At 50.7% G+C, this 14,647-nt stretch overlaps 1 protein-coding gene across 1 annotated transcript in view; it reads left to right on the forward strand.

The window, feature by feature from the left end:
• Nucleotides 1-14,647, forward strand: part of GRK5 (G protein-coupled receptor kinase 5) — a 211,967-nt gene that overhangs the window by 141,928 nt on the left and 55,392 nt on the right. Inside the window, exon 3 of the mRNA XM_049646023.1 lies at nucleotides 3,226-3,338. Within this exon, the coding sequence (XP_049501980.1) occupies nucleotides 3,226-3,338 (113 nt within the window). The remainder of the gene's footprint in view (nucleotides 1-3,225; nucleotides 3,339-14,647) is intronic.

Below are 14,647 nucleotides of genomic sequence, written 5' to 3' on the forward strand. Positions count from 1 at the left end.
TTGCATTTTGATTTTGGTGGTGGTGGTGGCGATGCTTCCTCAGAAGATAAGCCCATTTATCTTTATAGAAGCCTGAGAAAAGAATCCAAATAGATGATTACCGATTCTTTTCTTTCTTTCCGGGCTTCCAGTGAGTGGCTTTCTTGCCTGGGATCCTCTGTACAGCTGGGAGAGGCATGGAACTGAGGTGCTGACAGCTTGTGTTGGAATCACATGGTGTTTACTGTGCTGCGAGTTTATAACAGTCTTGTTTCCATACTGACAGCAAACGCCATATGGAGAGAAAAAATCCTGTCAGATGAACCCTTAAGGAATCACAATATGGTACATGAAATCTCTTAATTGCTTTTGGAAATGGGGAGGGGCCCATCGTTCAAATCACATCAGCCATGCGGTTCTCTCTGCCATAACTGAATAAAACTGGAGTTGGACACAAGGTACTTGGCTTCCATTCTGTCTGTGCTGGGGAGGTTCGGCTGATTGGGAAAGGATGAGGTAGCTTGCTTTCCTCACCTCGGTGGGGGGATCAGGTTCAGTGGGAGGCAGTGAGAATGCAGGCTGTATCTACAGGGCATCATGCTAACAGGTGCAGGCCACAGACCTGTCACCCTCTTAGCTCCCTCCCTCCCAGATTCCCTGGTGTGGCTGATGATAACACTCATCTAACTTGACATTTTATTACTGTCACTTGGGATCTTGTCTGCTCACGCACACATTCCACCCTGTTCAACAGAATCCAAGCCCCCCTGAGGGCTGGGATTGCATCCCGTTCCCCCCCCCCCCCCCCACCAATTCTGGCACACATCGAGGTGGGTTAAATGTTTGTTGGAGTGGCCATTTGTGAACCATCTGTGCATGGAAAGGTAAGGGAGTTCAGGCAGCAGTCCAAGGCGAGTTTCATCCCCGAAACCACTTGACGAGGGATCAAGAGGGGGAACTTGGAAGGTGGCTATCTGTGTTGATCAAAGCATCCACTCAGGAGAGAATGAGAAATTTTTGAGTGCCTTACACAGTGTGCTTAGAACTGGTGACTGCCCACAAAAACAGTTCCTGCCTTCAGCCAGTTTACCCATGAGAGGAGAAGTGGGCTGTAAAACTCTCCAGCCTGTATGCCTAGGCACTTGCTCTTTTGGTTGCCGGAGACACAAACCCAACACCAAATTACTTCAACATTCTGTCGGGTAAATAAATGTGCAGGCACCAGGCAGGCCTCGGTGAGGCTGGCTTCACGGGCTCCTGAGATGTTCACACCACGGGGTTTCTTCCTTGGGCACTCAGTCCTGCTTTCTCCCCTGCTTCATCCTCTGTGGGTTCTCACGGCCCAGTGGGAAAGACAATTGTGCTAGCTCTTGGTGGACTGGTCCTAAGACCTCGGCATCCAGAGGAGAAGCAAATGCCCTTCCTGTAACTTCTACAGGACTCCCACCAACTCAACTCTTGCGCCCTGGAGATGGAGGGCTCTGATTGGCTAGCACTGAGTCACATGTCTGTTTCTGAACCTATCACTCTGGCAGAAACAGGGACCTCTTATTGTTTAGGGCTGAGTCCTTTATCCGGTCTTGTGGCTGGGAGATGAGGGCTCTGATTGTAGCACAGGGTCATGTGCCCGTCGTGCGGCTCCCTTCGAACCCAGGGCTGGATTTTTGCAGACTCAGCGGAGATTCCTTGAAGGAATGGAGATGGAACAGACCAAAAACCCGACAAACACAATGATGACATGGTGTTTAGTAAGCACTTTCTATGTGTTATGCTCTGTTCTGAGTCTTTCCTATGCATTGTCTTAGTCCTCATGACAGTCCTAGAAGATAGGTATGACTACTGTCCCCAGTTTACAGATGGAGAAACTGAGGCATAAAAGTGTTAAGTCAGTTGCCTCAGGGCACAGGCAGTGACTGGTGAGGCTGGGGTTTGAACCCAGGCAGTTTAGCTCCCGAGCCGGTGCTCACAGCCACCACTCTCCTTTCAAGTCAGAGCTTTACTTTCTGTAAAGCTCTTTGGGTGTGAAAGTGAATTGACGTGATGGTGGCATGCATATCCTTATTGTGTTCCTGATGTCCAGAGGAAGCCCCCCCCCCCGCCCCCCGCCCTTGCTCCTCCTCTGCATTTGAGGAGGATACAGTCGTTCCTTCTGGTTTGCCCCTGAGGTCACCTGACTGTTTCTAATGCAGCTGCACAACCAAAGATCCAGTGTTCAGTGCTTGAGAGGGCAGGAGGCACCGTGTCTCAGTCAGTCCTCTGAACATCTTTCTGGTCAAAGAAATCACCTGTGGAGGCTTTGGCATCATTAAGGAAGAACCAGAAGATCCCCTCTCCCCCATCTTACTTCCAACGTGTGCCTTTATTTTTCAGAGGAAGACTGAGGCCTAGAGAGCAAGTGAGTTGCTTAAAGTCACATAGCAGGTCATTGGCTCACACCCGGTCTCCAGGCATCCAGGCTTGGAGTGTTAAACTGCATTTCCTCTTTAGAACTCTCTTGGCTGCTGAGTGGCTGAGGGCTGGTCACTTCTCGTTTCCATGCCTCTAGCTCCTCAGCTGGAAGATGCAGGGTTTTCAAAATTTGAAATGCTTTGAATGATAAGTAATTTTGAAATCAGCTCATAAATCAACTTTTCGGATGTGGTTTGAGCTGCAGGCATGGTTTGATTCAGAGATTCATGACACCGTGAGGACACGGTGGTGGGTGTCATTTTCCCAGCTCTGACCTCTTCTGTGCGTGAGCCTCATTATCACAACAACTTTCCTTGCAGGGTCAAGAACACGGCAAGTAGACCCTGGCCTCACCCCCATGCACCCCAACACCCAGAGGGAGAGAGAGCACTTCTGCTCGGTGTGCCCAGGCACAGTCTGTGGTCCACTCTGATCGGAACTGGCTTGGGTTACATGCCTGCCACCCTCATCCGGCCACTAACTGGGGAGTGTGACAGGGTGATCGGCTACCCAGGGCGTGGAGGCATCATCCCCAGAACTGCTGGCATCTGGCATCAGGAAGGAGGAGCGAGCTAGGAACTAGAGTTTGGGTCATAACCAGTCCTTCCTCTACACCGCCCTTGTCTCCTCTGAGTCTGCACAGCCTGGAGATAAATAAGGGGTCCTGAGAATTTGCCAGTCATCTTGCTGCATCCATCTGGGGCTCTGGATCCAGGTGTGGGTTGATTGGACGGCCCAGCCTGGCTCTCTCCTGCATCTCACCACATTCTTTTTTTTTTTTTTCCCCTCTGTTTCCAGACAGAGATTACTGCAGTTTATGTGACAAGCAGCCAATCGGGAGGCTGCTTTTCCGGCAGTTCTGCGAAACCAGGCCCGGGCTGGAGTGTTACATTCAGTTCCTGGACTCAGTGGTAAGTCCCTGCTCCTGGGGAGGCCCTGTGGTCCTCTGTGACCAGTGATTGTGTTTGCCCAAAGGAGAAGATAGACCACATCGTTTATAAGGGTGAGAATGAAACTGTTGCTCAAGAGATGTCCAGCACAGACTTTGAGAGTACTGACTTGTCTGCAAGTCTGCACCTGCTGGGTGACCACGGGTGACCTGCCTTCCTCTGTGGGCCTCGGTGACTGCTGCTTTAAAGTGAAGCCCTGTCAGTTCTCTGATTCTGGGATCCTGGGTTAGTATACCAGGTAGTGCCTGAGGAACTTGGATGACACCCCAAGATGACGCTCGGATTCCGTGACCCCTTCTCTTGGCTGAAAACCCATTTTCTAAAAGTCCAAAGCTTGTGTTTGTGTACCTGTTTACTGTCTACTTCTCTGCTAGAATGCAAGCTCCCTGAGGCCAGGACCCTGAGATTCCTAGCACAGGGCCTGGCACCTACAGGCATTAAGTGAACTTTTGTGGGATGAACATGTGTTGGTCATTTCAAGCCAATCTGACAGTTGCTGGCTCCAGCGGCTGCTGGCATGTGTAGCTATGTTTGATACCATATGGAGACTTTCTTCAGATTTCCTAGTCATTGGTTTAACAAATGGTGCTTGATCTGCATGGGCTTTTAGGACAGGGTGTAGGAATGAGCAGGAATTTCTCAGCACTTGTGCAGGAAGGCCTCTCACCTCAGCCTGGAAGACCGCCATTTGGGTGTCTATCCAAGGAAGGTGGACAGTGGGTGGGAGGGCAAGGAATGGAGACCAGTCATGAAAGGAGTGGGGTATTTCCAGGCTCCCGAGAGACCGCTGTTTTCTAGCGGCCCTAATGCCACCCTTGGCTGCGGCCATCCTGACCTCTGTCTCGGTTTGGGGGACAGCGCTGTGGGGCCCAAGTTTCTGTGTCTGCTTCAGGGTCTCAATGTGGATCTGTAGATTTGCAAGCCAAATTGCCCACTGAGCGTCTCCGCCAAAAGTCGCCTTCCCCCAGATCCCCAAAGCTACCAGGCCTGACATGTTCCCCACTCCAGTGACCAGCACCCATAGTCACCCAAGCCTGAAATCTTTGCAATGTCCTTGACCTCTCCATCTTCCTCATCTCCTCCCCCATCTAATCAAAGACCATGTGCTTGGTTCCTTGGCCTCCCACGGACCAGTTCCCTCCATCACCTCTGTCTTGGTCTCAGTGGAGGCTCCCAGCATGTCTCACATAAGCGACTACGATGGTTTTCAACCTTGGTTGAGCAGTAGAAACACCTGGGGAGCCTTCAAAAAATACCAGTGCCTGAGCTGAAGCCCAGACTCATTAATTTGAATCTCTGTGGGGTGGAGGGTGAGAGCTAATATTTTCATAACTTCTCATAGTTTCAAACTGTAAAAAGTAAAGTCAAAGAATAGTCTATGCGCCCTTCACCCTGCTTCAACAATTACAAACTCTTGGCCGGTCTTGTTTGACCATGTCCTCCCTGTCTGTAGCATTTTGTAGTAAATATCATATATATTTTGCCCGTGAACATTTCAGTAGGTATCCCTACATGATAAGGGCTCTCTCTCTCTCTCTCTCTCTCTCTCTCACACACACACACACACACACACACACACACATCACCACAATACCCTTAGTGCAGGCTCTAAAAAAGTAATTATTATCATCAAATATTTGTGTTTAAATTTCCAACTTTCTCATACTTTTCATAAATGCATGTTTTGACAGGTTATAACCATCTCCCCTTGTTCATCCAGAAGAGTTACCCATAGTCTGAATTCTGCTCTGTCACCCCATGTGTCATGTACTAGGTTTCTCTGTGTTGCTTATAAATTGCTCATCGAATCTAGAAACCTGATCATATTCAGGTTCCCTTTTTTTTTCGCCCCCCCCCCCCAGCAGGGGCTGGGGGACTGACTTCATAAGTGGCTTTGTGTTCTTCCATCAAGGGACATTACTATCTGCTTGTCTTTCTTTTAGAGATGGCAGCAGGTTTAGGTATTCAGTGCCTAAATCTGTTGATAAATTAGGGGTTGCAGCATGCTGACATTCTAATTTTGTCATTCCTTCTTCATTTGCTAACTGGGTGACAGTTCCTTTCAATTACTGTTTGGTTACCCACTGATAAAGTTCGTTCATTCTATCCCTGTATTTATGCTTTTAAAGTACCAAATCAGTTCACCAGCACCCTTCTGTAGTAGTAACCAATTTGTTTTGAAGGTGTGGATTTAAACACGGATGCATTTCGATGCATGGTGGTTGATTCTCCATGCTCTCATTGTTGGCCCCCAGGTTGGCTTCTGAGCCCTTGAGAAGACCCAGGAGTCATGGACAGTCTCTTTGCTAAGTGGTAGGATGTGATGTGACAGCTCATCTTGTATGTTTCCTGCCCTAGACGTAGAGTCCATTGTATCTCCAAGGAGCCCTGGTTCCTTCTACTGGGAAATGGTACTTGGAGACCACAGTTTGACACTAGGGGTGCTCATTACCAGTGGATGGGCCCTTATTTCTAATAGACATTGGTATTTTCCAAGTCACCCATGACTGTACTGTGTATCCAGGGCTGGGGGACATGGACAACCAGGATAAAGTCCACGTTCTGAGGCCGAATACCAGACCTCCCTTTGACAGGCCCCCGAACCTGCACTTTCATCCTCGACCTTCGCCTGGGTCTTTCTTGAGCTGTGCGTTCCGGCCCTGCCACCTGACTTGCCGCCACAGAGGCTGAAGTCTCTCGGCCCCGGCTCCCTCACTCTCGATGCCTGAAATGCCCCCCACCTCCCCTCTGCCTGTTGAATGCCTGCTTGTTGTCTCGTACCCTACTCTCAGAAGCATTCCCCAACACCCCCTCCCTGCTGCACCCTCTGCTCTGGGTCCTCCCTCCAGCACGCACCCGAGCCTCAGTACTGGGCTGTGCTGTCAGAATGGTATGTTAGTAGGGAGTGCGGGCTCCAGAGAAAGACTGAAGGAACTGGCTGGTGGGGAGACCTTGGGCCGGGAGACCTTGCGGAACCCTCTGTGAGAGTTAGCCAGGTGAGTGTGTGGTGGAACAGCATGGCAGGCAGGGGAACAGCTAGTGTGGCGGCCTGCAGGCATGGAATCTGTGGCTGGAGTGGAGGGAGCAAGGGCAGAGGGGGGTCTAGGAGAGGTGTGGTCATGAAAGACTTTGTGCCATTAAAGAACTTTGACTTTGAGTGAAATGGGGAGCCGCTGGAGGACTTTGGACAGAGCAGGGGCATGATCTGACAGGTTTCTAAAAGATCCCTGAGGCTCCTGTGTTGGAACAGGTAGGAGCTCTGATAGGAGCTACTAACGATGGGAGCTGATGGTTGCTCGAGCCAGCGTGGGAGCATTCGGCAGTGGTGACAGTGACTGCATTTGGGGCGTGTTTTTGAGGCAGAGTTAACAGTACTTTCAGATGCAGTGTGGGCGAGACAGAAGAGTTATGGATGGCTTCAAAGTGTTGACCTGATCGGATGGAAGGGTGGTGGGAGAGAAAGGCTGTGGGAGGTGCGTTTGGGGGAAGACCAGGAACTCCGTTTTAGGCACACGCGGCTGGATGGTCTCTCGGACACCCAAGTGGAGATGATTGAGGGGAGATTGATGTTCAATTCTGGGGTCTGCGAGAAAGTTCTGGGCTGGAGATGGAAGACTGGGACTTGTCAACACACAGCTGGTATTTAGGGCCATGGGCTGGGCAAACTGACCAAGGAGACAAATGTGGAAGGAAAGATGAGGACCAGAGCCTGAGCCCTGGACCAAGACTGCTCCCCATTTGGAAACGATGAGGCATCACCAGCTTTGAGACTCATCTAGAGAGTTGATGAGGCAGAGCAGGGCAAGGCTAAACCCAGGAGCCAGTGGAATTTTCCAGCCACGTGTCTTGTTAGACACTTATAGTCAGTTTGAGAAGAAGAAAAAAAAATCCAATGGATGCCCATTTTCATTCTGGTCGTGCAGACGCTCCCTTTTGCTGGGCCTGTACCAAGAGCTTTTTTTTCTGGAAAGGAAATGTGAGTCTGGCTCCTCTGTTGATGCGACAAATGCTCTTTACATACGTCTTAACGCGGCCGCCACTCCTAGAGCCGACCCGCCCCTTGCATTTTGTCTGCATCTCTGGGAATGAGCGGGGCCTTTTCATCACCCATCTTGACGTCAAATGACCAGCCTTTGGAACACCTCTTTTACGCAGGAAGACTTTATTGAGTTTTCCAGGGCTGGCGCAATTCTTGTCTGAAATATGTTTTTCCCTTCCATCCTGCCTGGAACTCCAAGGAGGCAGCATACAGCCCCGGTGCTCCCTGGCTCAGCCAGCACCGTCCACACCATTCCCACCTCTGTGCTGAATTCCTACCAAGCGGAGTTTATTAAAAATAACCCGTCCTCGTCAGGCTCTGATGTAGTCCCCGGGAAAGGCTGCTCTCCTGCACAGTCCTAATGTCTGAGTTTCTCAAGTCAAGCAGGGGACTCATGGCTGTCTTAAAATGGGGCCTGGGTGATTCGGGGGTGGGGCACAGGACGGTGTGTGTATCGTTCATCAGAGGTAATTCTGCAGGGGTCATTCAGCCCTTCGTCTCGGTTTTCAAGGGCTTTCTAGGAGTCTCAGAAGGACTCTCTCATTGCCTCCCACAGAGAAACAGAGCCAGTGGCCAGAGTCAAAGCCATGACTAGATTTGGTTTCAAAGAGGATTTGACCATCTGGTCAGGGTTCCACTGTAACCTCCTCAGGACAACAGAGTCTTTGCACGGACTCCTTAAAGATTGATGTACTGCCTCTCTCACCTGTTTTCTGGGAGCCTTGATGGCATCCCGGCTCACCTGAAACCCTCCTATCCCCCCACTTGGGTGTGACTGAAACTTGGCAGGTTTCTTCTCTTTGGGGTTAGGGGAGGTTTGGCAGTTTTTCAGCACTCCTTTACTGAATATATCCAGTATATCCTACTCCGTTCTAGCAGTTGGTGGCTACACGCTGAGCAGAAATAAGTGCCCGCCCTCGTGGCACTGGCTTTTTGATTAAAAGATTGAAAAATAAATACGTAAAGGAAAATTTCAATGAAGTGAGTGATACTAGCCACGAGTTTAGAAAACTAAGTATTCATTATCTATTGCTGTGTAAGAAATTACCTCAACACTTAGCGGCTTGAAACAACAAGAAGCACTTACTATCTCACGGCTTTTGTGGGTCAAAAATTTTGGAATGCTTTCCCGAGATGCTACTGGCTCACAGTTTCTTAAAAGGTTCTATTAAGATGTTGGCTGGGGCTGCAGTCATTCAAGGCTTGATCTGTTTCCAAGTTTATGCACTTGGCTGGTGGCTGTTTCCAAGTTTATGCACTTGGTGGTGGCTGTTGGTTGGAGGCCTCTGTGTTTTCCATGTGAACCTCCCCACGGGACTGCTTGAGTGTCCTTCTAACATGGCTGGCTTTCCCCCAGAGTCCGTGGTCCAAGACAGCCTGCTAGAAGCTGCAATGTCTTTTATGACCTAGCCTCAGAGATTCCATACTATCATGGCCCCATTATCATGTTTACACAGGTTAGCCCTTTTCAGTATGGAAAGAGACTTCTCAAGAGCATGAGTAGCAGAAGGCAAGGATTATTGAAGTCTCCATCTTGGAGACTGGCAGCTACAACTATGAGGTTACAACGAATGAAATCTTGTATCAGGAAATGCTGAAAGGCACTTCAAGCCATTCATTAGACTATAGGGAATCACTTGAAATCAGTGTGCAATCACCTGGCTTTAAATATGCCTGGTTATTCTGAAATTATTTGTAAAACAATTTGCTGTGTCTCATCAGAGTAGTCAAGCATCCTGCTTCTCTTATAATTCAGACCCAGTATTTGTCTTGTCTTTCTATCACTTTTGTGCTCTCCCCCAAAGAGAAAGCTGGGAGGGGAGTAACCATTCTTCAGATGGACGTAGAGACCCTCAGAACAGTTGGTGAAGCCAGACCCAGGGATCAGGGTCATTTGAAGAAGTCTAACGCTTATAAAATGGGTTCATATAGCAGAAGCCTATGGAATTTTCCAGTGTCCTGGATACCCCACCCATTCTCCTGTCCTAGAAGCTGCCATGTTGTTAATGGTGTGACCCACAGTCCACAGTTTTCTGGAGCAGGGATGAGCATGTGAGCCAATGTAGGCCAATGAGCTCTTTCTCTAGAATTTGTAAGCTGGAGAAGAAGTCCTTCTCTGGTAAAGAAGCCTTAAAATAAAAATGTTGAGAGCTGTTGACTGCCATGTGCCACTGGAGCAAGCCAGTCAGCACTGAGAGAGAACGAGGCACGTGTGGGCACGTGCACACACACACACACACACACACACACACACACGTGCACGCGCACACACAGATGAGAGTGGGTTCCAGAAGCCCTCACGTTGCTGGTTCCTGGTGGTCCAGGCCTGGCTGCATTTTCATTCTCCTCACAATTTGGTTATTCAATCCATCCTTGATTTCTAGGAGCTAAGAGATAACGGTTCTGCCCGAACTAGGTTAGGTTGCTGTTCTTCTTCCTTAGACCTGAAAGAGTAATAGAGAGAGTGAAAGGCCTTTGCACAGTGGCCTTATGAGCCTTGTTGGAGAATGAAGATGGAGAAATAATTCTGGGGCTAGGGGAGAGAGGAGCAGCAGCTAGGCAGCCCAGGGGTGGTGGACGGGGTGGGGAGAGAGCCACTCTGGGCTGAGGCTGTCAGGAGGACGATGGGATAAGCAGAAGGTGAGGGTGTGGCCCCTTTGCTATGGGAGCCTGACAGCTGCTGGTGAATATGTCACCTCACCCCAGAGGTCCTTCCTTCTTTTTAACCTTTGCCCCAGCCAGGGTATGTTGCACAAGCACACAAGGACTGTGGTGCTGTCGAGGATAGTCTGGGGTCCCCTTGGGGTCACTGCTACCACTCTCGGGTTGTGTTCCTACATGGCCAGGAGGCAGCTCCTCCCTCCCTTCTTTGTCTGGTCACATCCCATCTGTTGCCTTCGGGGGGGCGGGGCCAGTGGCTCCCTTCCTGACCTAGGCCCAAGAGGGCTCTTCAGATGGCAGCTGGAGACCACAGAACATTCTGCCCAGGTAGATACAGGCTTTGGGGCTGACCAGGCCCACCCCACCGTCAGACCCCTGGGGGATGCCCCTTTGTAAGTACTTCTTCATTCCAGCTGGGGAGCAGAGAAGCAGCAAGGTCAGGGCCCAGCTATCTGAAGGACTGTTCAGTCAGGATCCCGGCAGGAGATGGAAGGCCCACCCACGAGTGAGTGCGGGGCTGCTGATGAAGTGCCAGGCAGGATGGGGACATCAGTGGCGCTGATGCGGTAAGTCAGGGCCTTTGCCACCACTAGGTCTGCAGGGACCAGGGAAGGGACCGATGCAGGCCAGCATACACCAGCTGGGTCTTTAGAAGTGGGGTCCGGGAACCATGGTGCCCAGGTGGGCAGGTGACTGCCCACCCTGTCGCCTGCCCCACACCAGGGTGGAGAGTGATTCCACAGAGGCACATGGAGACCTCCAGACCACACGGGCAGCACAGGCAAGGCGCCGAGGCCGGTGTGGGTGGAGCTGGGTGTTTCTCCAGAAAGGGCCGTGGTGAGCAGCACTGCCAGCCAAGCACGTCACTTGTCCCTGCCGCGAGGACTGTGGAAAAGCTGACCACATTGGTAATTACAGCAGCCGGAGGTGGCAAGACCTCATAGCATCTCTGACTTCATCTTCTTGTCGGGGCAGGAGAAGGTCTCCCAGGAGGAGGAGGTGACATCTGAAGTTGGTCAGAGGCCGAGAGGAATCCGGCTCAGCCTCCGCTCTTTAAACCAGTGCCGGCTTCTTTGAAAACGTGGCAGGTCCCCTTTTACTGGCTTGCGGGCCTCGCATTTTTAGAACTCATCAGAGGAAAGTGTGTTTTAATAGGCCATATTTTCACCGGCATTTTCTGAGATTGATGATGTAATTAGAGCAGACCAAGAGTCTGAAACATTAGGTTTATAAACTAGGATGCGCACAGATGTTTATACTCTTCGGCAGGCACAGATCTGTAAATAATTCTTTTTGCCTTAAACCTAACGTAGTGTTTTGCTCTTTGTGTTATAGCAGCATCTCCTCCACAAAGGCCATTTCTGCGTTTGGCATAAATCACAGCGCGAACAGAGGCTCATGAAATGGTGCCTCCCTCCGTTGGAAGAGAAATGCCCTCCAACTGGATCGGCATAGGTGCCCTTTGGCACTCTGGCTGTTAGGGTTGAGCTCACAGGTTTCAAATGGGCCTTACAGCAGGGACGACGGCTCGTGTCCCCTCTGGTGAGGGAAGGGGAGAAGACCTATCACCCTCTCTGGGTGGAGGGAACCCCCTTACAGATGGAGGTCACGGGGGTATTCCTCGCATGTAGTTTTCTCTCTTCTCATTGAAGTCTTTGTGTGCCCTTGCCCGAGCCAACGCTAATTGTAAATTTCTAGGCTGTTGGCCCAACCTCTTATGTGCTGCTTATGTTTTCTGGTTTTAGCTGATTTCAGCAGCTTCTGCCCACTACCTGGGCAAGAGTGTTCCCATAGCAGTGGATTCCCGGGTGGTCCCCTGCCTCTGGTGCTGTGATCTGCCTGAGCTCTGCCGGCCAAGCTGAGCCGCCATGGTGCCTTCTCTCTGTCGGAGGCCTCTCGGGGGTCACTGTAGAGACACGGCCTGTCACTCCAGGTGACTTAATCAGTGTGGAAAGCCCAGCTGGAAGCCTTCTGTTGGTTTTCTGCCTCCCAACACAAATGCTCTTCAGGTGGTGGTGACCTGACATGGACTCTCAAAGAAAGGCCTTTTGATCCTGGGCTGGGGATGCCTGTCCCCGCGTGCTCCCGGCTGCCTCCCTGTGGAACTGTGGCGCCCAGCCGCCCAGCCGGGCCTCTGCTGGGAGGCAGCTGACCTGAAAGTGATGTTATTTTTTTAACGTGGGTTTTAGTACCCAGAGCAATAATATTTTCAGCTGGTTATTGAGGCTGATTAATGAGCTTCAAGCCTCCATTTGGTTAAATAGAGCTGCCTTCACAGATGTATTTTGGGACAGTGCAAATCCAGGGTTCTGCATGGGATTGAGTTACCCCGAAAGGTGGTCGGCCATTTGCCCGGGGCCTGGGCCCTGCAAAGCAGTCTGGGTAATTCCCATGGTGCCAGACCACCAGGCGGGTTTTCAGGCCAACGGACACTGGGTGCTTCTCTCTTCATCCTCGAAAAATGGTGGTCAGTCGTGCTCTAGAACGATGAGCCCCTTTGGAGACATAGTTCCCAGCCCTCTCACATGCTCACTCTATTGTATTTGAACTGGTTATTGGTGCTCTCAGAGCCTCAGTTTCTTCATCTGTAAATTGGGTGAGCCTATAACCTACTCCACACTATGTGTGTCCGGGGGGCAGGGGGAGGGCAGATGTGCACACATGTGTTAGTTTGGGGGGATTGTTGGGGAGCATAGGGGGGACAATAGCAGGAAAAACTCCAGGGGAAAGAGCCACCGTCTCTCCTTAAATAGTCTCACGAAATGATCAATCAAATCAATTCAAGAAATGATCAATCCCACGAGACTAGTCTTAATAAAGGTGTGGAGGCACTGGCCTTGGCAGGGACATGCACTGAGACGGGTGGCCCAATGGAAGTCAGGAGGCTTGTGCTCCTGTCCTGGCTCTGCTGTGACCAGCTGTATGATTTTAGGTCAGTCCTTTCCTTCCCTGAGCCTTGGTGTCCAGCTCTGAAAAGTGAGGGAGTCGGATTCCTTCCAGAACCACGATCCCATCACTCTGTGATTCAAATGATTGAAGTGTTCATATTTCTTCCTTGGTGAAAATCACCGAGTCTTGATTCTCTGTGAGAAGAGAAACGGTAGCACAAGGAAACTCAGCCACGTTGTGGGGAAGTGTGCCAGGCTGCATCCGTGGGCTTTCCAAATGTGCCTGTGCTTTCCCTCGTCCAGGAGGCTCTCTTGGACTGGCCTGGGGGAGAAACTGGACCCTAGGCACTGGGCTGAGGGGTTGCCCTGAACCGCGCCCGGAGGGCTGGGGCGCCTGGCTCCACGGTGTTTCAGTCTGTCTGTGTTGACGTCATTTCCTCTGTCTCTTTTGAAATAGCTGTGCTTTTGGACCGAGGTTGACAAATCCTTGGGTGGTGGATTTTGAAATGGTTGTAAACAATGTGCAATTAGTTCTCTTGTCTAAATGAGAAAGGCAGGCTTACCCAGGCTTCTTGTTAACCGGAGGCCTTTCCTCCTCTTGGCAAAGGCATCAGATGTGAGTGAAGGAGCCCCTTTTGAGGTCAAGGAAAATAAGGTTTGTCTTTTGGAGGTCCACTGACTTGGCCAGCGATCTGGAGTCCTAAATTCCTTGGTGTTGTTGACAAAGAGCTCTGGTGTGGAGGTCGGCTGCTACCTCCCTGAATGACCCTGGGCATGTCTGCTGAACCTCTCCTGCCCTTCACATGCAGATGAAGGGGTATGGCAGTGGCCCCCCCGGCCTCCCATGTCACTATCTGGGCTTTTTTAAGGTTCAGATAAGAACATATGAAAAATCTCTGTGTGTTCATTTTATAATCTGAAAGCTGCAAAAGGTAAGGCATCGATATTAATGTTTTCTCTTGGAAGGCATAATAGTGACGGGGTGATAATTATGCAACTGTTCATTGAGCAGTATTTATTTTTTTTAATTTTTTTTGATGTTTATTTATTTTTTAAGAGAGAGAGTGTGAACAAGGGAGGGGCAGAGAGAGAGGGAGACACAGAATCCGAAGCAGGCTCCAGGCTCTCTCTGAGCTGTCAGCACAGAGCCTGACGTGGGGCTCAAACCCACAAGCTGTGAGATCATGACCTGAGCCGAAGTCAGACGCTTAACTGACTGAGCCACCCAGGCGCCCCCATTTGAGCAGTATTATTATGTGCCTGGCTCTGGGCTACGAACTTTATCACATTCTGTCTGCACAATTGCCTTGTAGTAGGTGCTTTTTCTATCTGCATTTTAGAGTTTAAGGAATTTGTCTAAGGTCACGCAGCTGTAAGGTCTGACTGACCTGAGGGCAGGACAACCTCTCTGGACCTTCCCGTTTGGTGGCTGGTTATTTTCCAGGGGCTTCCTGTGATTTATCGAAGTTGGTGGCTCTCAACCCCTAGCTGCCAGGGGCCCTGCCCTCGCAGCTAGAGGGTCTGTCGGTTGGTGTGGGGTGGTCTGTTTGCTCCTGATGATTCTAACGTGCAGCCCGAGAGGAGAGGGCCTGCCCTAAGCACGTGTTCACGGATGGTGCCAAGTAGGCTGGGCTGGACGTCAAGGCTCCTTGGCCAGGTCGGCTCCCCAGTCTAGGCCTCAG

This window comes from Panthera uncia, chromosome D2 (genome assembly GCF_023721935.1).
Source record: "Panthera uncia isolate 11264 chromosome D2, Puncia_PCG_1.0, whole genome shotgun sequence".
Taxonomy (NCBI): Eukaryota; Metazoa; Chordata; class Mammalia; order Carnivora; family Felidae; genus Panthera; species Panthera uncia.